The sequence below is a fragment of the Furipterus horrens genome, unplaced genomic scaffold, assembly GCF_987537825.1.
Source record: "Furipterus horrens unplaced genomic scaffold, mFurHor1.1.pri manual_scaffold_9, whole genome shotgun sequence".
NCBI classification, from domain to species: Eukaryota; Metazoa; Chordata; class Mammalia; order Chiroptera; family Furipteridae; genus Furipterus; species Furipterus horrens.
The window spans coordinates 94,190,754-94,215,442 of record NW_028327179.1 but is presented as its reverse complement, the minus strand read 5'-3'; the positions used below and the strand labels follow the sequence as shown (position 1 = coordinate 94,215,442).

General features: G+C 48.9%; 1 protein-coding gene across 1 annotated transcript in view; it reads right to left on the bottom strand.

The window, feature by feature from the left end:
• TBXAS1 (thromboxane A synthase 1) overlaps positions 1 to 24,689 on the bottom strand; it is a 140,538-nt gene that overhangs the window by 1,567 nt on the left and 114,282 nt on the right. The window contains exons 10-12 of the mRNA XM_090287580.1: positions 7,037 to 7,128; positions 2,556 to 2,693; positions 879 to 1,041 (exon numbers count right to left, since the gene is read on the bottom strand). Coding sequence (XP_090143706.1) covers positions 879 to 1,041; positions 2,556 to 2,693; positions 7,037 to 7,128 — 393 coding nt within the window. The remainder of the gene's footprint in view (positions 1 to 878; positions 1,042 to 2,555; positions 2,694 to 7,036; positions 7,129 to 24,689) is intronic.

Sequence of the window (24,689 nt, the reverse complement as noted above, 5' to 3'; positions counted from 1 at the left end):
GAATACCCAGGGCCGTCAGGGCCTACTTTCTTTCCCTGCTGTCTCATCTCTCTCGGGTTGCTGTGGTCCCAGTTTGTCCCTCCTCTCTCCAATCTTGACCATCAGAACTTGGTGGACATTTTCACATCTGATACCTCAATTTTTTGTACTCCAACTGAATTCATTATTCCTCCAGGACCAACAGCCTGCCCCAGTCTCCCTGTTTGGGGTGGGGGGCAGTGCCACTCTCTGGATCTTGAAGTTCTCACCATCTGTCACTGTATCCTTATCTGTCCCCTATGCCCTCTGGTCCAGGTCTACAGCTCTGCACAGGAATCCCAGGCATGGAGGAAAGCGATCTTCCAGTTGCGTAGGGACCAGTTAGCACTGGGTGGAGAGGCTGCTGGGTGTGGAGAAGAGGGAGAGCTTGGGAGTGAACAAGATCTGGTTCGAACTCCAGTTTCTTGCCTCTGGCTAGTCATTCATTTGCTCATGAATGTTTGTGGGATGAGTGAATGAGTGCCTGCCACATGCCTGGCATTAAGCTGGGTGCTGAGGCGTCCAACAAGGAAGATGACAGACTTTGGGTCCTTGTCCTCACGGAGCCCGCAGTCCAACTGTGTGACCTCAGGCCCGTTACTTAACCTCTCTGAACCTTATTTTAGCACCTCATCTGAAAAATGGAAATAATAAAATCTACTTTTCAGGATTACTGGGTTTTCTTTGCCAAAGAGGGAAGAGCTAGAGCATCATGAGGCCCCAACCTGCTGTAGTGATGATGATGATGATGATGATGATAATAATAATAATAGGCCAACTTCAGTGCAGAGAACTAGATGGCACCCTTGAGCCTGGAGCAGCAGGGCTCGCCACAGGGGGCTCACCTGCAGGGGGCTCACCTGAGTCTCAGGGCAGGCTTCAAACCGGAACTCGCGCAGGAGGTGGAGCAGTGTCAGCTTGACCTCCAGCAGCCCCAGCCGCACCCCGAGGCAGCTCCGGGGACCCGCTCCAAATGGCAGGTAAGTGAAGGGTTGCCGGCACCTCCAGGCCTCGGCCGTGAACCTGTGGGGGCAGTGCAGTCAGGGTCAGCCCAGGACACCCGCCTCTATTCCGGGGCCTCTTCAATCACTGGGTCTGACTCAGGGTCCCCTAGATCAGAGGTGATGCTCCTTCCAAGCGGGTCCAACCTTCACGGAAGTCAACAGAGTCCTGTTTTCTCTTGGACCCGTCCCTAAACTCTGGAGCTGGTGGCTGCTAATCCCTCCTCCCTTCCCGCAAAGGCACTGGTGAATTAGAAGAGGCACCTGGGAAGTCAACCCTCCTGCCTTCCTACAATTCATTGTGCTGTTAATAGGCCTGTGGGCTCACTATGATCCAGAAAGATAAGAGTCTTAAAGAAACCACAGCCCTTACCCAGACCCTTGGCTCCAAGGTCTCCATCACCCAAAGGGTGACACCAGCCCTGGCCCACTTCCTAAGAAGAGTCCCAGGCTCTAGTCCTCACTGGCCCAGTGGCCAGGCCCTGCCAGCTGCCTTGCTTGCCCACACTTGCCTTTCTGGTTCAAGCAGTGAACTGAACCATTGGTGACTGTGGTATTTGAACCATGGGAAGCCCATCCTTGGAGAAACTGCCTATCTGCTACCAAGTGGCAGCATGTGCCACATATGTTCTGTGACAGTAAAGCTAGGTGACAGCCACTATTTTGTAATAGCCGTCTCACGTCTTGCTGTCTCTGCACTTTTTTTGGACCCAAAGAACCCCAGACCCACCTTTTCCAACCTAATATTAATGCAATTTTTATTTTCAAAGGTGATGCTGTAAGCCTGTTTATAGTGCTTGATCTTTACCATATTTCCAGGAGCTGCTGCGCTGCAGGGTACTGTATTTATCTAGGTCCCACAGCCTCCAGTTCCCCTGTGACTGGGTTGCAGAGTTGTAGAGCTGGGGCGTGTTCCCCAGGAAGGTGCAAGCACTAAAGGTGGACAGTCCCCTGCTGCCTGGCCAGCCCTCCCCTTGCCGGGTCGCACAGGAAGGAATATAAATGCCTTCTTTTGAGGAGGGGTGTAGACGTCTGCGCAGACATTTTAAATCTGGGAGCCTGGAAATGAAGCCTACATAATGGACCAAACCCATGCAGAGGACCAGAGGGGGAGCCAGGTCTACCACGTTAGCAGAGCTGGATCTCAGGAATTCCTGGAGAAAGTTGGTCGATACTGTTGTTTTGGAGCAGGCTCCAATTTTTAATAAGTGACGCTTTGTGACTTTCCTATGCACACCTGAAATAAGATCCTGTGTCCTCTTTTGTGGCAAAGAGAAGACACCAATTTGAAATTGCCTCGCTCCTTGCATGCAGTGCTGCTGGAATGCCAACTTTCTGGATTCTGCTTGGGGCTTTTAAAAACGGTCTAATTATTTCCTTTGAAAATGATGCCTCACAAATGCATGACTGCATTGGCTTTTGACTGTTTGGGGACGACTGGACTGGATCATCACCAAACTTCTGTCTTCTTGCAGCTGCCTCCAATCCCCAGACACTCATGTCCCTCAGGGGCCCATTTGAAGGCGTGGTGCTCACCTCTCAGGGTCAAAGGCCTCAGGGCGCGGCCAGTGCTCCGGGTCATGGTGCAGGGCACCCACGGCCATCTCTACCACGGTGCCCGCCGGGATGCGCTGTCCTAGCACCTCGCAGTCCTGCGCCGCCTCACGTGTGAACCTGTGGGGACACACAGGTCACCCCCCTTGATGCAAAGTAGAGATGAGGAGAGCTAGGGTGGGGGAATGCTGGGGCAAAGGGGGGTCTGAGTCTGAAGTGTGGAATGAGATTGGGGAGCAGGGGAGGAGGAGGCCCTGTCCTCTTCTGGGGGTGGCCAAGCCCCACTCCACTTCCACCCCATTAACCTTCTACTCTCCAGGACCCTGAAGTCTCTAAGCTCTTTAGACCTGCTTAGCTCTTGGTGAAAATGCATTTGACTGTTCCTTCCTGAAGTGTCCATTTTGCGCCTGGTGTTTGGAGCACACAGGCGGTTTTGAAAGCTTGTTTCTGGTGGGGGCTAGCATGACCCCTGGCCACACACACCCCCACAATCAAGCCTTTTAATTACCCTCATTCACCCTATCGTTTTACCTGAAGGAAATCTGGGTTTGAAAATCTGTTCCCCATTCATTGTCTATGTCGCTATGGATAACTTCTACTAGAGAGGAAAACTAGTCAGATTGCTTTTTTTATCAAATGGCCACGGCATAATCCCACTTATGTTTCATTTTTTTAAGGGCTAGATTATCTATGTTTGTATATGAACATACAATTTCTGGAAGGATACCTGAACTGCTACCACTATCTTCCCTAGGGGATGGGACTGGGGTGGAAGATGACAGGGGACCATGGGTACCAGCTTTTCCTTTCTCTTTTTCTTTTTTAAATTTATTGATTTTAGACAGGAAGGCAGAGAGAGAGAGAGAGCGAGCGATCAATTTGTTGTTCCACTTATTTATGCATGCATTGGTTGCTTCTTGTATGTGCCCTGACTGGAGATTGAACCAGCAACTTTGGTGTATCAGAACGATGCTCTAACCAATTGGGCTACCCAGCCAGGGTGGGATGCGAACTTTTTATTTGGATCTTTCTGTATTGGTTTGGGTTTTTTCCTTTGTTGTATAAGCATATTATTTTGGTAATATAAGTAATTATTTTTGATTAAAAATAACCTATACTGCTCTGATTGGTGTGGTTCAGTGGATTGAGCGCTGGCCTGTGAACCAAAAGGTCGCCAGTTTAATTCCCAGTCAGGGCACATGCCTGGGTTGCAGGCCAGGTCCCCAGTTGGGGGCGTGTGAGAGGCAACTGCTCAGTGTCTCTCTCACACATCAGTGTTTCTCTCCCTCTCTTGGTCCCTCCGTTCCGCTCTCTCTAAAAGTAAATAAATAAAATCTTTAAAAAAAATCTATACTGGCTTTTACTTCAAGTGGTAGGACTGTGTTTCCCTAAATAACTTTGAGGAGATAGAATTATTTTATAAAGAAATTGAGAGCAACCCGCAGCTCCCGGCAGCATTCATCACTCTGTTAGGAACATTTAATATAAGAGTCAGGAATGTGAAAGGCCAGGGCTACAGGGCCCCACTCAGACCCTCAGTTACTAATGCAATTACTATGTGCTTGTAGCTGGTAGCAAACACCAGTGCTCAAGTCAGAGGAGAAAGGTGGGGAGCTCTGATGGGTACAACCTCGGTTCTAAATGGATCAAACAGGACCACTCCTTGACATTTCTTCTTTTTCATCTTAACCAGAAATGGCTTGGACTGGGAAGTAAGATGCCCTAAAAACCAGAAAACAGGACCTTCCCTCTGTTCATGGTTGGCTTTCTGCCTGGCTAGGTTAGGTTATATACAAGGCCAGAAAAATCTCTGAATTATACTGCATAGATCTTGAAGTCACGTTAATAACTATTCAATATGAATTATGTTTTTCATAGGGCCATTTAAAAAATAGATTAGGGGGTCAGTCATGTTGTGTCAGTGCTGACAAGATTTTTCTAAGATTAAAGAAATGCTAATAAAAATAGAATAGAATAAACTAAAATAATAGAATAAAATAGGAAAGAATAGAATAGAATAGAACAGAACAGAACAGAACAGAACAGAATAGAATAGAATAGAACAGAACAGAATAGAATAGAATAACAAAGTTCTCACTTTCCTTACATTCACCCCAGATCATATGCCTGGGCCGAAGCAAATTGGCCTCTTGTCTGGGTGAGAATAAGGATAGTTTGTCTCATTTCTGTCATTGGATAGCAGAAATCAGCAGAACTGTTATGATGAAAATTATCAGTGGAAAAGGTGTAGAGGAAGGTGAGGCCCAGGAGATCATGACTGCCTAAGACAGGCGTAGGGCTGGACGCTGCCCACTTGACTTGAAGCTCAGTGCTTGTTGCTCTTTGACTCCTGCCTTACATGGCAGGCTGCTCAGAGGGCAGGGCTAGCCCACTGAGTCTCACTGTGCTCCGTGGGCAGGTGCAGCTGGCACATGTGTCCACGGAATACTCAGGAAACAGAAGCACAGGGCAGCACAGAACTTACCCAAGACCATACAGCAAACTTAGGGCCGGGCCAAGACTGTCTTGACTTTCTGTCTATACCAGAGCTTTTCAACCCATGTGCCGCAAGAGTTTTTAAAACATGCAATACCTGACTGTTTGATTAGTGGCACAGGCCTCTTACCCTTAAGACTGTTAAAGAAATGACAACAGCCAACACAACAGTTAGACATCTGATGTGAATGAATCAAAATTACACCTATTTTTTGTCCGATCAGCAAAAAATATATTTTTTGGTGTGCTGCAGAATCTTAGTCGTTTATGTGGGTCCTGAGTCGAAAAAGGTTGAAAATCACTGGTTTAGAGCCCTTCTGTCAGGATAGAGCCCTGGCACAATATGTGACTTTAGGAGGGAATTTTAACAAATTCATCCAGAGTCACTAGTGTCTGTCCTGCCCTGTAGTGCTTCCACGGAGCAATGTTTCACCCACATCCTCTTACACGGCGCTGCTTGTAAAGTGTCAGCGGCAGAACTGGAGAATCGGCTGCAGCATTTTGTGTTCAAGAGCCTGTTCACTCTGTCATTCAACACGTCATCTATTCAAGGTCTCATGTGACAAATCTGTGATTGAGTTTGGAGCCAGGAAATGACGTGTATCTGATGAGTTTATACACTTCCCTCCCACTGGAGAACTTGACTCTTCAGCTCAGCCAGGTCCTCTCCGGGCCAGGAGCCTCAGCAACCAGAGAAGCCTGACCCGGGTTACCAGCCATTTCTGGGGTGCCGTAAAGACTTCTTTCCTTTGGATGGTCTTTGCTCTGTTGTGTCCCTGAATGTCTTATTTTGAATTTTTTTTTAATGTATATAGCAGCTGCCCACAGTACCCTTGGAGGGATGTTGGGTATAAGTCATTTAAAAAACAGAGATTGGATACAGTTTGCTCTGTGGCTCCCCCCAAATCAGGGAAGGCCTGTAAAGCCACTCTTAACCCTGGCGTCAGGAGAGCAAGGCGAGCCCTGGTATTACCGCTGCTCCCAGACCAGGTGACAGAAACCTTGTGTGCTCGGGTATGACATGATTTGACCCACACCCCTGGAATTCTCTATATTTGCTCTTGGTCTGGACATATCGGACAGTATCTACAATCACTAGTGATGTTTTTGGAGCGTTATTTTAAGATACCTTCAAATCATTCACATTTTCCCTTTTAAAATGGCAAAAGGTTTATGTGGTATATTAAGTCATAGAAACGTGGATGGAATTTGTGACATAGAGTTCAATGCTTTGTGTTGCTTCCATTTCTAGAGCCTGAAGTCTGGCCACTGTTTCATTCTCTGAGTCTGGGGACCTGAGGTAAGCCCCTGGGCTCCATGAGAGGCCTTGAGTAGGGGGACCCTGAAAGAAGCAGATGGCCTGATTCCTGCTCTCAAGGCACCTGCAGGTTAGTGTGGCGGTCTCCACTGGAGAAATTCTGCAGAGTACTTGGCACGTGTCCAAGAATATAACACAAAGTATAGTTAGAGGCGGAAGTGCTGGGGAGGGGAGGCAGCGAGGAACAGTGTGGTGTCACTGAGTCAGACCTCCCCGGAGCGGGAGTCTTGGCTTGGGGCTCCAAGGATGGGACAGGTGTGGGATGTTGGGGATCAGGGAGGTACGTCCCAGGCCCTGGAATGTCAACTCCAAGGGCACGGGTTTTATCTGTTGTGTACATGGCTGATTTCCCAGATGCTCAGTAAGTAGTTGTTGAATGAACGGATGAATGAATGAATGGACTGGGGGAATAGCCAAGGTCATCTAAGGCTAGGAGGCCAAAGAGATAGGCGTGGGTTGGGGAGGAAGGTCGCGTTAATATGTTTATTGCTGTGGTTATTGTGTGAAAGGCGTTATGTCTGGTGACCCCTGGGGGAAATAAAGAAGTTTAAGACTCAGACTTGCCTCCAGGAGCATGAGTGCAGCATTGGTGGCAACACAGGCAGTGACAGATTGAGGTGCAGGTCTGTGTGGGGAGCCGCTCGCCTACCTGAAAGCCGGCGGGTACATCCTCAGGGTCTCCGCGATCACCATGTCCAGGTAGGGCAGGCCTTCCTGGAGGCTGCAGAACTCAGCGGCCGTCTGACGGGTCGTGGCAGAGGGGGAGAGTGAAGTTAGTCCAAGTCACACAGCCCTCTGTCTTTCCCATTAGATTTAGAGGCCTGTGCAACTTGAGCCAACATGTACATGGAAACCCCACAAAATCCAAAGGTGGCACTACCCAGATTGCATGCAGTGAGCACTCCACATGTTCTGTTGAGCAGAAGATTCTCGTGTCTTTGCTTCGCAGTGCTGTGCGTTATTGAGGACAAGCAGGCCTGGCAGGGAGCTGGGGCCTCTGAGTGTCGTACAGGGAAGTTTGGTTATAAAACATCATTGGCATTTATATAATGAGAGCCGAGGATGCGGCAGGCTACGCCTTGTACAGATGCTGCCTTACTTAACCCTTCCAGCCAACCTACCAGGCAGCAGTTAGATGAGGAAACTGGGGTCTTGTAGGTACTAATTGGTCCATTGTAAAGTTAAAAGGCAAATAGTGAAATTGTAACAGCAACAGAAAGATAAAAATAAAAACAATAAAGAAAAGAAAGAGAAAGAAAAAGAAAACTTTGCAACATCTATAAAGGATCAATAGTAGCAAAACCCCAAAAGCGAAGAAGAAAAACTCATTAGGAAAAAGGTCAGAGGATACGAAGAGGCCAAACACAGAAGAAACGCGAGTTGTAACTATGGCTACACATGAAAACAATGCGAGTCCATTTGTCACCCATCAGATTAGGAAAAGTCAGGAAATATTGCTGAGATGCTGGGAGTGAAGACATACAGATAACAGGGCAACTACCACTAGAGCGGCCCTGTCCCTCTCTGGCCCTCACCCTGCGAAAAGACGAACCGGCCTTAATTTTGAGGACCTGCTGTGCCCAGTGTGTTCTGGCACAGAGGTCTAAAGACCTTTGTGGGATCACAGCCTACTGTGCGTTCAGGGAGAGGGGCCCGTTTGAAAGAAAACATGTTAAGATAAGCTGAGGGAAATTTGCATTATAAAATCAAAGTCCTCATTTCTTCTTTCCCCGATTGAGCTTCTCACGGTGCTTCTAAGATTTCGGCTCAGTGAGCACATGCGGGTGGCAGCGTGGTCTAGGCGTTCTGACGTGTCCGAACCTTAGACACAGCAGACGGCTTCTAACACATGTGGATGCTTGGGCCTGCCCCGCAGGGGTTTGATCATTGGTCTGAAGTGGGGCCTGGGCCCCCTGTCTTTTTTTGAAGACCTTCCACTCCTGAGTTCTAATGTACGGCCATGGGGTGAGACCACTGTGTCAGCCTTTCCTTCTGTCTGCAGCCTGCCCCAGTGATCCAGTGATCCTCTTTGCTCTGCCTCTGTGTTTTAATGGGACCCAGACAAGGCAATGGCATTTCTGTCCTTGTCGCGTTTATAGACCAGTCTACCCACCGGGACCTTGTTTTGCCTGCCTCTCGTTCTTTCAGGAAAATTGGGAAAAAAGGGGTTCTGAGCCAATCCTGCCAGCAGAGGGCAGCAAATGTATGGCAAATGGGGACTCCTGGGGAGGCTGGACCCCTACTCAGAATCACAAGTTGGACCCAAAAGGACCTTAGAAATAGTGAATCCAGATTCTTCATTACAGAGGCCAGAAAAATGAGACCCAGAGAGGAAAGCCTGTGAACCCCAAGTCATACAGATAGAACGTGGAGTGGAAGCCCGAGTGTTACTCATTCAGCTGCCCCTCAATGAACACCTACTGTGTGCCAGGTGCTGGACTAGGTACTAGGGATCCAAAATAATTCAGTCTCTGCCACGTGGGGAAACAGACTAATAAGTAAACCATTATACTGAATGTGGGCTTAGGAACGGGAACTATAGCTCTATTTTGGGGCTCATTTATTAGCTTATTTCTTCAACACACAGAGAGTTTGTGCATACTATAGACCAGGCACTGTGCTGGGCATGGGGGCGTGACTTTGAGACTACTGACCCGCCCCCTCATCTTGGACCTCACAGTCTATCTCAGGATGCAGACCGGTGGTGAGGGTTATAGAATGATCTTGGGACCTATAGGAGAACAGACAAGGGACATATATCCAGGCATTTGGGGATTGGGAGGCTGCTTGGAGGAAGGGTTGTCTACCCAGAGATCTTTACTATGAATGAGAAGAAGCCAGTGAAAAGTGGGTGGGCTTGTTTGGATGCTGGTTCAAACAAACCAGTCTTAAAAAAAAAGTCAATCACAGGACCTTGAACCCTGAGTGGATATTTGATGTGCTTAGGAAGTTACGGTTTATTTTTAGTGGTCATGTTTCAGAAAAGAGCCTTTTCTTTTAGAGATATATAGTGATCCCTAACTTATCGTGGGTATTACGTTCTAGACCCCTCCGCGATAGGTGACAATCCACGAAGTAGGAACCTTACATTTATTTTGGTATTTACTGTACAGTACTGCAAAATCCCATGATATAGCGAAAAACCCATGATAAATAATTACATATAATATTTTTTAAAAACCCGTGATATAGTGAGGCCGCGATAAGTGAACCGCAATACAGAGAGGGACTACTGGTATACTGAAATGTTTCCAGATGACGGGATATGATATGGCCATAAGTTGACACTGGGTGAAGGTGGGTGATGGGTACACCAAGGGTTCATGCAGTTATTCTTCCGATTTGCGTTGGTGAATGTTTTACTTCCTAAAAAGTGAAAATGCTAAATAGAGATTTATATAACAGTGAGGGTGGAGCAGCCTATGTAAAGACTCTGAGATGTGTTTCAGCACTAAAAATGACTGTGCAGGCCTGGCCGAGTGGGAGCGGGGCCGCCTGAAGCTGGATCTTGGAGGGCAGACAGCCCCTCCCCAGGCACGGAAGGCAGAAAGGCCTCCCCTACCAGGCAGCCATCCAGGCCACGTCCGAAGAAGCCAACACAATGTGGAGGGGACTGTCTGGAAAAGCAATGGGAAAGGGAGTTATGCTATATGGGCACTACATATTTCCCTTTGCCTTCTAGAAAACACTAAGGGATGAAAAATTGGGGGTGGAGGCGAATTCATTTGAAGTGAAGAGGAGAAGGAGCGGGTGCTTAAGAAAGGGCTTGCCCTTGGAAAAGAGCAAGCTGACCCACTCATCCGAAATGTTTGAAATAGAAGCAGCTTCCTGGCCGGCAGGAGGCGGGGACTCCCGGGCTGAGCTTTGCTGTGCTATTGCCCTGGGCGCACTCAGGCCCTCTGTCTGTGCTGGTGAGCACACGGAGGGTCTGCTTATCCTGGAGTGTCAGGAGAACTTGGGGGGCGGGGGCGGGGTCTAAGCAGAATATTCTCTCATGTCAGCCAGGTAGCACTTTAAGTGTCTTCCAAAAGACAATGTTAAGAAGTGATCCCCAAGGGTCCTCCCTGACTCCTGCACTGGCCTAATAACTCTGAATTAGAATTGGGAGGACTCTTAAGTAAATCAACCTACCCTGCCTCACGCCCAACGAGGATGCCCCTGCTGCCTCTCTCCCTGGCCTGGCCATGCCTCAGAGTCCTCAACAAGGTCAGCCAGGGGTTCTGTCCTGGATCCATTGTCCATCAGCTGTGACCTTGGGCCAGTTGCCAAGGCAACATCAACAGGTCATCTGGTATGTAAGTTGGGGTCATGACCGTTCCCCACCCAACCCTCAGGACTGGTGACGGTGAGAAGTTTCTGGAAACTGTAATGTACCAAGCAAGCCGAGAGTACTTGTGTTTGGACATATTCAGTAGCAGGGAGCGCACTTCATCATCAGGCTCTCTGTTGTGCATTAAACTACTCTGTAAGGATGTGTTGAAGAGGAAAGCAATTCTAAAATCCAGTAGAATTTACTTCAGCTGGGGCTTATGTCATAAAATAAGTAATGGTGCCCTTAGGAGATTGGAAATAAATATTGAATATTAAATATTTACTAATATTTAACATTTGGAAATATTGATTACTTAATAAGTATTGGGAAAAATATTCCTTGTGTTTTACATTCTCAATCCAGAGTCCCTACATTTTCGAGGAGACTGTTTTATCTGTATTTGATTTTCAATGGGCAGAAACTTCTAATTTTATTTCTAAGGTTCTTCATCTCTTTGTCTTTCCATCATATAGTTTAGGATCTGTAAACCAATATTTAAATGCAATAGATAAACCTGTTGAGGGAACTTCATGGAAATCTATTGATAAAGACTTTAAGTAAGAAATCATATTGCTCTCTCCTATTAATATCTCCTTGCCACATTTAGCTTTTTGTGTATGATTTTCTCTGCAAGCTAGATACACACACACACACACATGCACACACATGCACATACATCCTGAGTCACTCACACCTACACACACACCTCATCTATCATGTGGAGTCTACATGAGAAAAAGAAAATAAAAATGTCATTGCTTTCAAAAAGATTTTTCCTGGAGATCCAGGAATCTAATAGAAAAATTAACATTTTCCTATTTTGCTAAAGGCACTCAAGGTGGGGGCGGCTTCAGCTGTGTTCCTCCCAAATAGCGGCGCCAGTGGTACACGCAGTATCGATACGTGCTCCCCCACATGTTGCTGGGCATGGCGTCATAGAAAGTGGGCTGAATTATCCCAGCCTTACCCCCCAGAAGGCAGGGAACTTGAAGAAACTGCTTTCTAGCATAGCCATGGGTAATATAGCCAGATGAAGAGGAAAGGTTTTCATTCTCCAGGGGACGTAAGACTAGAATATGAAACCAATCCATGGAAAACGTGGTGACTTTGGCTTTGTAACCCAGAAGAAAAGCAATCCCCCTTGTGCCCTGTCTTCAAGGTGCACCCTGAGTCCTCAGTGTGAAGCCTGAGTGAGTGGGTGCCTCACTACCCGACTCTCTAAACCAGGTCACAGAGGTCCTTTCAGTTCTGACTTTTCAGCTTTGGGATCCCATTGGTGTGTCTGAGCTGTTTCAGGCTTGGAGTGTGGGGGCTGGGAGGTAGGTTCTAGTTTAAAGAATTTGGCAGATTTAGATGTAGACATGCATCCATACCTTAGAAAAAGCAATTAAGAAAGTATATACAGCAGCTATTTATAGCCACTTTGGAAGGGAAGAGGCACAACCCACCTCCTGTGAACACATGGCTTATTCCAAGTGCTCCACCCTCTGAGGTCCAGGCCATTGGCGGGTTAGGTGAGGCGATAGAATGGAAGTACAGAAACCAGCCTGAGGACACACACATGTGCACACGCGCACACACGCCCGTGTCAGCCCTCCCTGCCCATGGCCCTGGGCTGAGCTTTACTGGTAGCACTGACCCCACAGGCATTTCCATCTTCAGAGATCTATGGTAACAACAGCACTTTGCCTCCTGCCATACTCTACTGCCCACGGCAGGACTTTTACGTCCGTTACATCCTTCGGCCCTCACAACTGCACTGTGAGGTACGTAGGGCACTTTCTGTTGTCTATTTTATTAATGACATTCAGTGAGGTCCATGGCTCATCCAAGGTCACACAGCTAGTATATGGCAGAATCAGAATGAAATCCAGATCTTCAGATGCCCAGGATTTCCCATCATGCCTTGCTGCCCAGGTCTCCCTCCCCCCTTCCCTCCCTTCCTTCCTTTTATTCCTTTTGTACATTTTATAGAAGAATAACACACACACAACAAAATATAACACAAACAAAGGTATAGCTCAATGAGTTTTCCCAGAGCAAACACACCTGTGTAACCAGAGTCCAGATCAAGAAAGATTCCCAGCGCTCTGAAGCACCCCAGCAAGAGTAACCATTCTCCCGACTTCTCCCATGAAAGATAACGTTTGCTTTTTAAAAAACTTTACATATATGGACGGTCCAGGGTGTAGGCATTTGCCTCTGAGGTTCATCCGTGGTCTGGTGTGGAGTTGAAACAATGTACATTCTCATTGTTGTGTGGTAGCTGACAGTCTGTTCCTCTCAACTGTGTGTGGACATTTGAGTTGTTCCCAGTTTGGGGGTCAATATGAGTAAATGGAACATTCTCGTATGTGGCTTTTGGCGAAGCTACGTGCATGTTTCTGTTAGGGACACACATACCTAGGACTGGAATTGCTGCATTACAAGGGAGGTGTGTGTTCGGCTTGAGTAGGTATATCGAAGGCTTTTACAAATTGGCTGTGCAGACTGCCTAAAAATTTAAAGACCAGTCCGTCGAAAAGCAGCTTGTTAGCACCCCCTCTATATTCTCTCACTGTGGCTTCCTCCCCTCCTCCCTCTCTACCTGCCCCCCCTAATCTCTATCTCTATTGCACGAAAGGGTGGAGAAAAAAATGGTGCGCCAGTTTGGGAGCTGAGTTATTTATTCCTGTAGTGTGTATGGGGGGGAAGGGTGGCAAATAAGGCACATCTAATTACCTAATTTTTAAAAATAGTCCCAATTATCGGACACAAACATTCATAAGCCTAAAACACATTCAGAAATCAACTAGATTCAAGTCTTTGAATGATCTACTGTTTTTTAATATTTAGGATTCTGTTCTCTCTGTTGCCATGGATCATTCACAGTTGATTGTATATGATGTTTAAAGAAATAAGCCTTTAAGTAAAGGGTAGCGAAATCACCCAGCCCACTCTCTCTGCATTTAATTTGCAGAGAAATTCTTTTTGCTCACTCTCTCCCAAGTAGATGCTGAGCACTTGACGTGCACTTAGCAGAGCTGGGGGTTGGGAGGGGGAAGAAGAGATAAGATACAGTCCCTTACACACTTATTATGTATTTGGGAAACCATTACTTGTTCATTCAAAGATTCATTATTATGGTAGGTAATAGGGAGCCATTGAAGGTTTTTGATGCGCGAAGTCACACTGGAAATGGTATTTTGTGATCTGACAATGACGTGTAGGCTGGATGGTTGGAAAAACTGGGAAATAAGACAGGAGAGACCATTGCAATAACCACACAAAAGTGATGCGCTCTGATTCCGGTATCTGCTGTCAGGATGGGAACTGGGATTGAAAGACAAGCAATTTTCATCTTGCCTGCTCCCTGCTGATGCCAGGGCCTCACCCCAGAATACTCAATACTCATTGGTCTGGATTGGGGTGCAGAGATTGGTATTGTTTTAAAAGCTCCCTAGGATATGGATTCATTGTAATAAGGGAAGACTTGCTGGGGGAGGTGGGTCTTTGGAGATAAGGGGTCAGGAGGAGATAGAAGTGGTCCCCAGGTTTAACTCCTGCGTGGCTGACAAAAAAGACGGAAACAGGATGAACCAGGTGGGGCCTGCCTCCTCCAGGAGATGCTCCAATCGTCTCACTGAGGGTCGAGGCTGGTGGAAGAGAAAAGCGTGGTGCTGAGCACTGACCCGCCAGGACTGTCCAGGGAACAGTGACAAAGGGACTGGAGAGGAAGGGACCCTGGAGAGTGTTGCTGATCTCCTGGACACGTCCAAGGAGATTAAGGACTAGGAAAGGCCACTGCATAGGTCAGCTGAGGGCCTGAGGCGAGACCAAAGCCTGAGTCAGTGGTGCTAAAGGATGGGCAGAGAGAGGGGGAGTGGGGCAGGGGGTGGGCAGGAGGGACCGACTCTCCCCTTCCAGGAGGCACGCTGAAGGAAGTCTGGGGAACAGCGCAAACCAAGGGGAGAAGCAAGGGCACTGTCCCATGTCTGAGTGGCAGGCCGGTGACAAAGGGAAAGGGCGAAGCTTCCCCTGCAGTTAACTTAGGGCAGAATCGGGCCCGATGGGAAGTCCCAGAGAGAAAGATTTTGCCTCAATGGAGGGAATGGATTTCAAATGATTAGACCTTCACAGGGAACCAGGCAAGCCCCACACCCACGGGAGGTTTCCAAAAGCTGCTGTTGAGCATCTGACAAGTGCTCTGTAGGATATTTACGAATCCCTCACCAACAGGAGGTAGACGTGGCGACTCCAGGGCGCCTTCCACATCTGGGATGGCCTGTCCCCATCCCCCAGGGACAGCTTGCGACATTAGCAGGTCTCTGATGACTCTGCCAGGCCGAAATGTCACAAATGTCACAGGCACGCGGAGAGTGGTCAACTTGCTCTATTTACCCACCTCCCCCCAGCCCCCTGCCCCCAGCATTCCCCTCCTCCGGCCTGTGTGCGTGGTGTTGATAATTCAGTCTGCAATTTGGAGTCCAGACCACTTACTGTTTGGGAAATGGTACACACAGATAAGAGCTTTAAGCACTGGAATTTATTTTGTAGCCACTCGGCCTAAAAGTCACTGCATGTTAAATTTAGAAGGCTGAGGCCAGACCCCCTCCCCGCTCTCTGGGTTCCTGCCTGGCCCTCAGTGCCCATGCTCAGAACATTCTCTCCACTGACAGGGATCTGAAATGTGCCTCCAAAGCCCAGGAGCCGTTAGCAGCTGCCTGCCTGGATGTTTATAAAAATGTATCATTTGAGGGCCTGGGAGGAAGGGACCATTTCCTCGGAGAGCCGGCTCTGCTTACCATTGCAGCGGCAGCCTTCGCTACCCAAATATTTACCCAAATCTTTACCCAAACGCCCTCCAGGGCGGGGAGGTGCGTCCCTCTCACACTGTGGGGAGACTGGGTGCCCCCCAGGGAGGTAACCGCATTTCAGCAGCCCACCTTACAATTTATTTACAAAGGTCTCCCTCATGCCTGGGAATCTATAATTGAACAGCTCTCTTTTCTATGTAGGTTAAATCCCTTTGCAACCAACTCCAAGAACCTGTAGAAATCCTTTTGTTGGCTGGGAATGCTGTTGTATTGAATATTGTTGGAAATAAATGAGCCATTGTCTGGGCTGAGAATTTTCTGGTTAGATAAAGATCTCCACTGTGATACGATTTATTGTAGCAGGGTTTAGGGTTTTTTCCCCCGAGCTCATTTTAAATTCCCTATTGCCCAGTTAGTCCATTTTTACATCTCAGGGTACAAGTGGGGAGGGCAAACTAAAAAAAAAGAAAAAAGAAGAAAGAAAAAGAAAAAAACTCCCTTTGCTCAAGAATGACGTATAATGGCCCAAAGTGGCGTCTGGTACCAGTACCAGATTTTAATGAATGCCCCGAAGTGAGGTGCATCTGTCGGCCAGTTTAGGGGAGAGTTAACTAATGCTCTCAGCTGGCAGGTGACTGGGAGGGCAGTCACAGGACGGTAAGAAAGAAAAGAGCAGGGACTCAGAAGTTCCCTGAGGCCAACACTCCAAGTTCAGAGGAGGAACCACACCCAGAGAGCTCAGGTGACTTCCCTCACTTTTGCCGTTCGGAAATCCTCACTTGTGACTCTTTTTAGAACAATAATTCTGTAAGCCAGCTAAGCTTTAAACTATTCCCAACCCTAGCGAGGAGTAAGTTTTAAAGTTAAAAAAATCAAAAGACTAAAGAGCAATTTACTATTTTTCTTTTATGTATGTATTTATCCTCACCTGAGGACGTATTTATTAATTTTTAGAAAGGGAGGGAGGGAGAGCGAGAGAGAAACATCGATGTGAGAGAAACATGGATCAGTGGTCTCCAGTACACGCCCCAACCGGGGACCGAACCCACAACCTAAGTTATGTGCCCTGACCGGGGATTGAACCCACAGCCTTTTGGTCTCTGGGACTACCCTCCGATCAGCCGAGCCACCTGGCCAGGGTCTATGTTTTTCTTTTGTAATTAACTCCTGAGATTTTGAATTTCACTGTCAAAGCGAGAAGAGCAGAGATGTGGTATTTGTCAGATCCAGACAGAAGATGCGGTGAGTTTGCAGGCTCACCAAGGTTAAGGTAACTCATCTATAAAATATGGAGAAACCACAGCTCAGAGGGGCACAGTGAGGATTCCTCGTAAGGCTCCATATATGTAGGGGTTTTCTTAAGAAGCTCTGTTTGCGCTCCTTCTGCTTTGAGACATGTGATGGGGAGCATAAGTATCAAATATGTTTCCAAAAGGGCTGGTTAGGGGCCCTGTGAGTCCCCGTGAGCATGGGGTCAGCTCAAGAGAGAAACAATGGTGCTGATGAGAATGAAGAATTCTGTTGCCGCCGCCTTGGGGGAGATGCCAGAGAGAAGTCCCCACTTCTGTCATCAGAGGATGGCAGAAGGTTCTAGGAGAAAAACCCTGCAGCTGAGCTTTGGCTGGGCCTTAGAGACCTGCCTCAACTCTGGCCCACTCCAGGGGCAAGAATAAAGTCCAGGCCATGTGGCTACAGGCAGTCCCAGGCCCAGCTCAAAACCATGACATGCACGCCACCACTCCCAGCCCAGACGCTGCCTTTCCTGGACCTGGGGTGGGGGTCCCTGCATTACTCAGGATACCCCACTAAATGGGTGCCTGCTCACAGGCCTGAGCCAGCTTCTGCAGGTGGGGAAAGGGGGCAGTAATGTTCTTTTAGCATCGACGAGGTCTGGAGCTCAGGCTGCAGGTCGCAGGGAGGCCAGGGACTCGGGAGTCTGACAGAAGGTAGGGGATGCAGAGCCTGTCTGGGGCCAGATTCTGAGCTGGCAGAAGTGGGGAAGAGCTGGCGGACAGGACGCCCTGTGTCTTCAGGACAGGCTTGTCCTGACTCGCCTATTAACCTGGAGCCCCCCAAAGGGAGTGATGAACCCCTTTCTGTATAGCCTGTGGGAGGATCTGGCCCCCGGGGCCTTTCCCAGCAAGTGCCTCTCCAAGTCTATCAGTCTATTTCCGCCCGACCCTCAGGGAGAGCTGCCTTTATGTGGCTTGCCTGCCCTCAGGTGCCTCTGTGTGGAAACCACGGGATCTGCACAGAACTGACAATGTCCCTTCGCCAGGAATCAACAGAACGCCTGCCCGTAGCAGTCTTGCCTGATCCTCACAAGACCCCACTTTGCACAGGAGGAGATGGGGGTGTCCGGAGCCCAGGCAGGTTGCCCACGGCTGCACAGCGAGGCACCAGAGAGCCGGGCCTCACGCCAGCCTGTTTCCAGGGCCATCTCTCCCTGTCTCCCCTCTGACACGATGTTAGCCCTGGTCCTTTTTCTGTATCTGGTGGCTCTCAGTGGAAAGGATTCCTTGATGAGAATGGCCTCTACAATGACAAGCTTAGTAAACGCAGGCCCAGAGCAACGGCGAACAGGAGCTTCCCTACTGATGTGCGCCTGTGTACACAAAACAGCGTCTCTCCCATCCCTGTGGGGCTGGCAGAGTGGGTTTGGATAAATAAGAATGAGGCTCTTGGGGAGGAAAGGTTTTGTTTTTTTAAATTAAATTTGGGGGTGGGAGGGGACTTACGAAATCTCAGTCAGCTTACGTCTTAGAGCCTTGATAGCCAATTCCTGCTCAAAGCAGCTGAGGCCCTGCATTGATGGCCCAGCCCCTGCAGGGTGCAGGCTGGACCTCAGGCACGGGGGCTGCCCGGGCAGCAGGGCTGCCACCAGCTGGCCTGCAGGTGGCCCCTCTCCAGAGTGGCCAGGCGGACCCTCCCTCTCATACCCGATATGGAGGGCTGTGTTCCCCAAGGTGTGTGTGGAAGGGAGACAAGGGCTACCCTGTTCCATTCTTCTTCCCATATATGTCCCCAAAGCCTGCAGGCTGGACACAGAGGGCGACAGGTGGGCTTCCCTGCAAGTGACACCCGCATACTCCATCTCTAGTGGAATGGGGGTGCTGAGTGCTCCCAGCCAAAGGTCCTCTCCTCCTGTCCCCCAACTACTGGGCAAGCGGAGCCCTTGAACCCACAAGACATAGAGCAAAGGCTTCAGTTAGAGGTGTCCCCTTTCAAGGGCCACAGCCTCTCATCTGGACAGAGCTGCCTGAACCCTGGGGTCTCACCCCAGTCCTCACCCTGGGCCCCACTCCTGTTAACCTTTTTTAAAAAAATCTCTGCTTTTGGGCTGTCCTTATAACCCGGGACAGGACCCCAAGAGGGTGACTTGTGGCCACTAGGGAGCAAGTTGCCACTCCCCACCCCCATGACTTAAGGTCCTCTGTTTATATATACATTTATTTGATTTATTTGTTTTAGGGATCTTGCTAACAGATCCTATTTAACAGGAATCTCACCTATCCTGCTGGTGTTCTTAGCAACCTCTGGGCCTCTCTTGTTGTTTACAAATGGCCCCTTCCATACCCTGATGATCATTCTGCCGGGCCCTGGACCACCGCGTGCCTGCTGTATGCCGGCATTGTTCTAGGGGAGGCGGGTCGGCGGCGGGGAGGGGGGATTGGCATGTGGGCAGCGCGCGGCCCTGCAGGCGAAGAAGCCCAGTGGACCACCGTGCCCCTGCAGTGGGGGAAGTGTGGGCACCCCGGGAGTAGGAGGCAGCATCATGGGGGCCACAGAACCTGCCCCGGGTGGAGTTTGCAGGGATCAGAAAGACTTCTTTCCAGAGAAGGTGAGGTTTACATGGAAGCAATTTTCAGAAAGCATTTGTGTTCTTTCACACAGAAACAATAAAAGCACTTAAACAAGGTTTTGGAACAAAATTGAAACGAGTTCCATCACAGCCGCCCCATTATTGCTGTTTTATTGGAGCGCGCGCGCTCCGCGGTTTATGCCTCTCTGCCTCACGCCGACCCGTCTCAGCCCGTGGATCGTGGCAGCGCACGTGTTAATTACGGCCATTTGTTTTGGCCGTGGATCTTAAGGAATCGCTTGTTTCTTGTGTGTTACGTGCCTGCTGCTCTCTGTAACGCGCCGGGTGCGCACGGCCCCATCCCATGCGCCCTGCTCTGAAATGAGGCTGCTCACAGGGACCTGACCTTGAGGTGGGGCACACGGGGGCCCTCCAGGTGCCAGAGTGGCAGGGTCACCCAAGGAGGCCCTGAGGGGCAGACCAGCCGCCTGGATGGATTTCTGCAGGATCATAGGTCCGGACAGCCAGGGGTCAAGTCCACATCCTTGGGTGATAGAGGGGGCAGGGAGAGAAGCTTGGGCACCTGGGGGCAGAGAAGCAGCCCTGAGGGGGTGGGCACGGCTGGCCGAGCTGCATGGCTCTGTTTCCTGCAGATGGGCCCCCAGCAGCTCAGTGGGGTGACCTCCTAGCAGACAGGCAGGTCGTGTGGCCCCACACAGGAAGCAGGTCAGAGGCCAGCTGCCCCTCTAGCCCTGAGCTCTCCACCAGCAGGCCCAGGCTGTCACGCTGAAGCTGGTGTGCCCTGCCCATAAAGGCGGCACCCGTGTGTGCGCGTAGGAAAGAAGAATGTCATTCTGGGAAAAAGCGCCTCCCCTCCGTGCCCTGGACACCAGCTGCTGCCCTTGCAGATGACCTCTGTGTCTCTTCTGAGCCAAGGCCCCAGGTGAGGGGCGAGGAAGCTGGAGGCAGGAGATGTGGGTGCACGGTCGGGTCCAGGGAGAGAAAGCCTGGCCTGGGGGGAGGGGCAGAGAGCAGAACCAATGACACCTTTGGAAGAAGGGAATTCCGCAGCTCCATTGAACATTTGTTGATCAAGCCCTGTGGGGCAGGCCCAGGGAGAGTTTCACTTATATTGTTCATTGAATTTTTATTTTATAAATGAGAAAACTGTGGGGCGGAGGGGTTTGTGTGGCAGCTCACTGGGCAGAGGGAGGGTGGACTGGCAGAAATACGCAGTGTGGACAATGTGAGTGAAGACCCGAGTCTGCGCAATTCCTGTGGCTATGACTACACCAGGCAGAGGTGAACAGCAAAGGATGCCTTCCTCCTTCTTGTTCAAGCGGGTGGTGCAAGGGTGTGCTCTCTACTCAGATGTCTGAGGGACCCTCAGAGGCAGAGGCTTCCTAAGGGGCATAAACCCAGCTGGGAGCGTGTAAGTGGGTCCTGCCTGGGGCCCTTGGTTGCTGGGATCAACCAACAAACTCTAAAGTCCTTGAATCCTCAGATCTAGGTTATCTGATCATTTTGTTGGTCCCTAGGAGAGTATGGTGTCCTGGGCAAACAGGATGGCAGAAGGGTGTTTTGTTGGGAGGGATGGAAGGTTAGAAAAGGTTCTGAACTAAAGGGGAGACGAACCTGGAGGAGCCATGGGGTGGAGACTCAGGAGTGGCTGAGAAGGAGCCCTGTTTGCTAGGGAGGCAGATGGCTCGTGCTGAGACCTTGGGTGGTGGTGAGGCTCTGTGGCAGGGCGAGGAGAGACATGAGGACATGACACCTGTCTGCCTAAGGTTCTGAGATGATCTGTTGAATGCGAATAACGGGAAGATTTGCAACAGTAACAGCAGAATAAAAACAAAAGTCTCCGGAGCGCCAGTAGCTAGCTGCTGGGCCTGTGCTTACATACGCCGTCCCAGTTCATCAGCCCCAGCCTAGTGGAGCAGATACAGTTACTGTCCCCTTCTAATGGGTTAGGAAACTGAGGCTTAGGGTCCCATGGGTGGTAGAGAGGTTCAGGCTGGCTTTGAGGTGGGGAGACGGACCCACAGCCTGTGCTCTTAGCCGTCAGCCTGGTTCCATCTAGGGTGGGCAAAATGCTGTCAGTGAGTCTTGCTGTGAGCATCCTTGCTCCACACCCCCCTGAAGAGGTGCGTTGCGGTTCCTCTGTGCTGACCCCTGGGCGGAGGCGGGGCTGTGTGTGTGGCAGAGAACCACTTTCAACACCAGGCGCTCAGGCAGGAACCAAGTGGCAAGTTTGTTCCATGGGATAGAAGGAGGGAGGGAGCCCAGTGCCCTTGCCTTTGTAAATTGAGTGGCCACTGAGCTAATGAAAATATTGGAAGGAGCCCCTGAATCTGGTAGAGAGAACAGAGGCAGAAGCGTGGCATTCTGGGAAAGGTGCTCTAGAAACCATGCATTTCTTCGGAAATTGTCTCTCACACTAGAAAAGAAAATGTCTGTGGAGTGGCTGCCCGTGGAGAGGATCTAGAGGGTGGTAAACAGAATGATTATCAGACGCCTGGAAGTTCTGTCTATGGTTTGAAGACAGACTTAGTCCATGACAAAAATCTATAAAATAGGTCGCTAGCTCTTGGATTGATGTGTTTCCCCCTCCAGTGTTTGTAGGCATCTCAGCCCGGTAGCCCCCTGTCCTGATGACAGAGCATGAGAGTTAGAGCAGGAATACTTGAGCTCTGTATTTGCTGTGTGACCCTGAGAAGGACACCTAACCTCTCTGAGCCTATCTTTTAACTGTACAAGGGAATATTTGTAATAGGTACACTACCAACTTCATAGATTAGGGAGAATAAATGGTAGTAAATAATAGTTTCTGTTATTACTTTTTTTTTAATGTGTCAGACAGTGCCCATCCCGGTAGGGAAAAAGGGGGAGGGTGCACAGTGCAGATTTACAAGGTACCAATACACTGAGACAGAGCTCTGGGTAGGAGGGCAGTAAGATGCTAAAGATCAAAGGGTATTTACCAAGATGGATTAACTTAAATGTCTCTGTAAGTCAAGTGGATGCCATAAGCAATGATACACTCAGTTTAGATCAGAAATGATGTAAGTCTTGGAAAGTTTAGAAAAATATGAAATGATAAAGTGGTATAGAAGTAATACAATTACATAAAATAAAATTAAAATTATGAATCCCAGGATGTGTATTATTACTTGGAGACCAGGAAAATGGAGAGCAGACAGTGGGATTGAGTGAAGTCCAAAGCCCAGGCTGGGGAGTTGGGAGACCTGAGTTTTATTCCCAGTTTGGCCCCAACTTAGTTAAATGGGCTTGAAAAGTCTCCTCACTGACCCGACATGGTACCTGATTTGTAAAGTGGATTTAAAATAAAATTTATCTCATTCACCTTCCTGAGTTGTAATGATGGTTTGTGTCAAAAAAGTTTGAAAAGCGTAGCTCTAGCATCCCCGGTGCTGCCTGCCTCCGTTCCCCCTTTTCACGGGCACCTCTGTAATCTGGTTCCTTTGACTCTGCCTAAAGGTCCCAAGGCCCCAGCAGCTGGTGTCCTTCCCTGAAAAACAGCCCCGCTCCTTCCAGCAAAGAGCCAGTAGGTCTGACAGTATTTATTAAGTAAAAATAGAGTTGCCAGATTTATCAAATAATAGTACAATCATTCAGTTAAATGTGAATTCCAGATACACAACGAATCATTTTTTTAGTATACGTCCCAAATATTGCAGGAGACATACTTATACTAAAAAAATAATTCACTGTTGATCAGAAATTCAAATGTAACCAGACGACTGTGTTTTATGTGGCAGCCCTAGGTAAGTAATAAATAAACAGCAGACTGGAGGGAAAGTTTCCAAAAATTAAGACTTTTAAGTGCCCCAAACTACAAAACTTTGTGCTTTAATAGGACCATAAATTAACAGCTGTATTATAGTATGCAAATTTATGTTAAGTTATTCACTCTCTGTCATCACGCTCCAATAAAAATTGTATATATGACATTTAGAAAAAAAACGACATCTTCTAATAAGAGTTTTGCTCTGCATTTTGGTGGCACTGATTACCTCTGGCTCGCCCGAATGCCACAGCCGCAGATGCACAGAGCCAGGGTCTTTGTGAGTGACTCACTGAATTACTTATGGTCTGTCTAGAATTCTCGAGAACAATCCCAGTGAGTGGCCAGGGTTGCCTTCCTCCATTTTAATGCCTTTCAGAAGAAACACAGCTTGGCGCTGAAATAATGGGCGATGACCCCCCCTGCCTTTCATTCAGAATTTGGCAGTTTCCCACCAATAAAAGCTGCACTGAGAAGGTTAGGCTGACTGGACAAGCCAGACAGAGATCATCTGACTCTGAATCTCTGCGCCTTCCCGTTTCTTGGTGACTGTGCACAAAGGGGGAAGAAACCCCACTTTCTGCTGTTCCTTTGCTACGGCATAGCTGTAGAAATGCCCACCAGTTGGCTCATTTAATATTCAGAGTGTAACAGAGATGGATGCATTATCTTCAGGCTGATCTGCTTAATTTTTTAACTGTTGACTGTCATTCTCTTAGCGGCTCCTGGTACACCCCCGTTTTTGTGTTTGTTTTTAATATTTACGATTATTATTTTTTAATTGTGGAATCTTGTTTGTGGCAGACATGCCGGTATCTGCGCCGGGAGGGAGGGGTAAAATCTTGCTAAGGGCACATTATACCCCCAAAGTGGTCCTGAGAGCAGAGGCTTCAAGGAGGACAGGGGCCAGATGGCCATAAGGAATCTGTGAAGAATGCCAGGCCAGGGGAAGACAGGCTGTTTGCGGCAGAAATTGCAGGGAGGAAGGCAGGTGAGGCCAATGCAATTACAAAAGGACTCTTTGTTCATCCAGAAGAGAAAATACAGACGTGGAGGGAGGAGTCCAAGTGGTATGCTGGGGGTGCGTCGCTCCCACTCCCCTCACTACAGACGCAGGGGCAGGGCCAGGGGCACACTGTCTACACTCGATCTTCCCAGAACGGGTGACAGGCTGTCAGAGCACAGCTTGGTGGCGAAATGACCGCACCCAGCTGGCCACCTAATGTACTTTGCCTCAGATTCCTCATCTGAAAAATAAAGACATTAGAAGGCATGATTTCTAACATTCAGCTTTAGCTTTTATTCATTCATTCATTCATTCATTCATTCAGCTAACACTGAGCACCTACTGTGTGCCTGGACGTGATGGCAAAGAGAACCCTACCCTCTGGAGTCAACAGCTGAGATTGTCTAGGGGTCAGTGAGCAGAAGCCTGTCATCTCGCCTAAGGAAAGGGGAAGGAAGAGGAGGGGAGGAGGGGGTAGAGTATGAAACTCCTTCTAAGGTTGCTGACCCCGACCTTCTCAAAATAACTAAGAAGGCAAATTCCAAGAGGAAAAATCTGTTGCTTTGTTGGTCGCTGGTTGT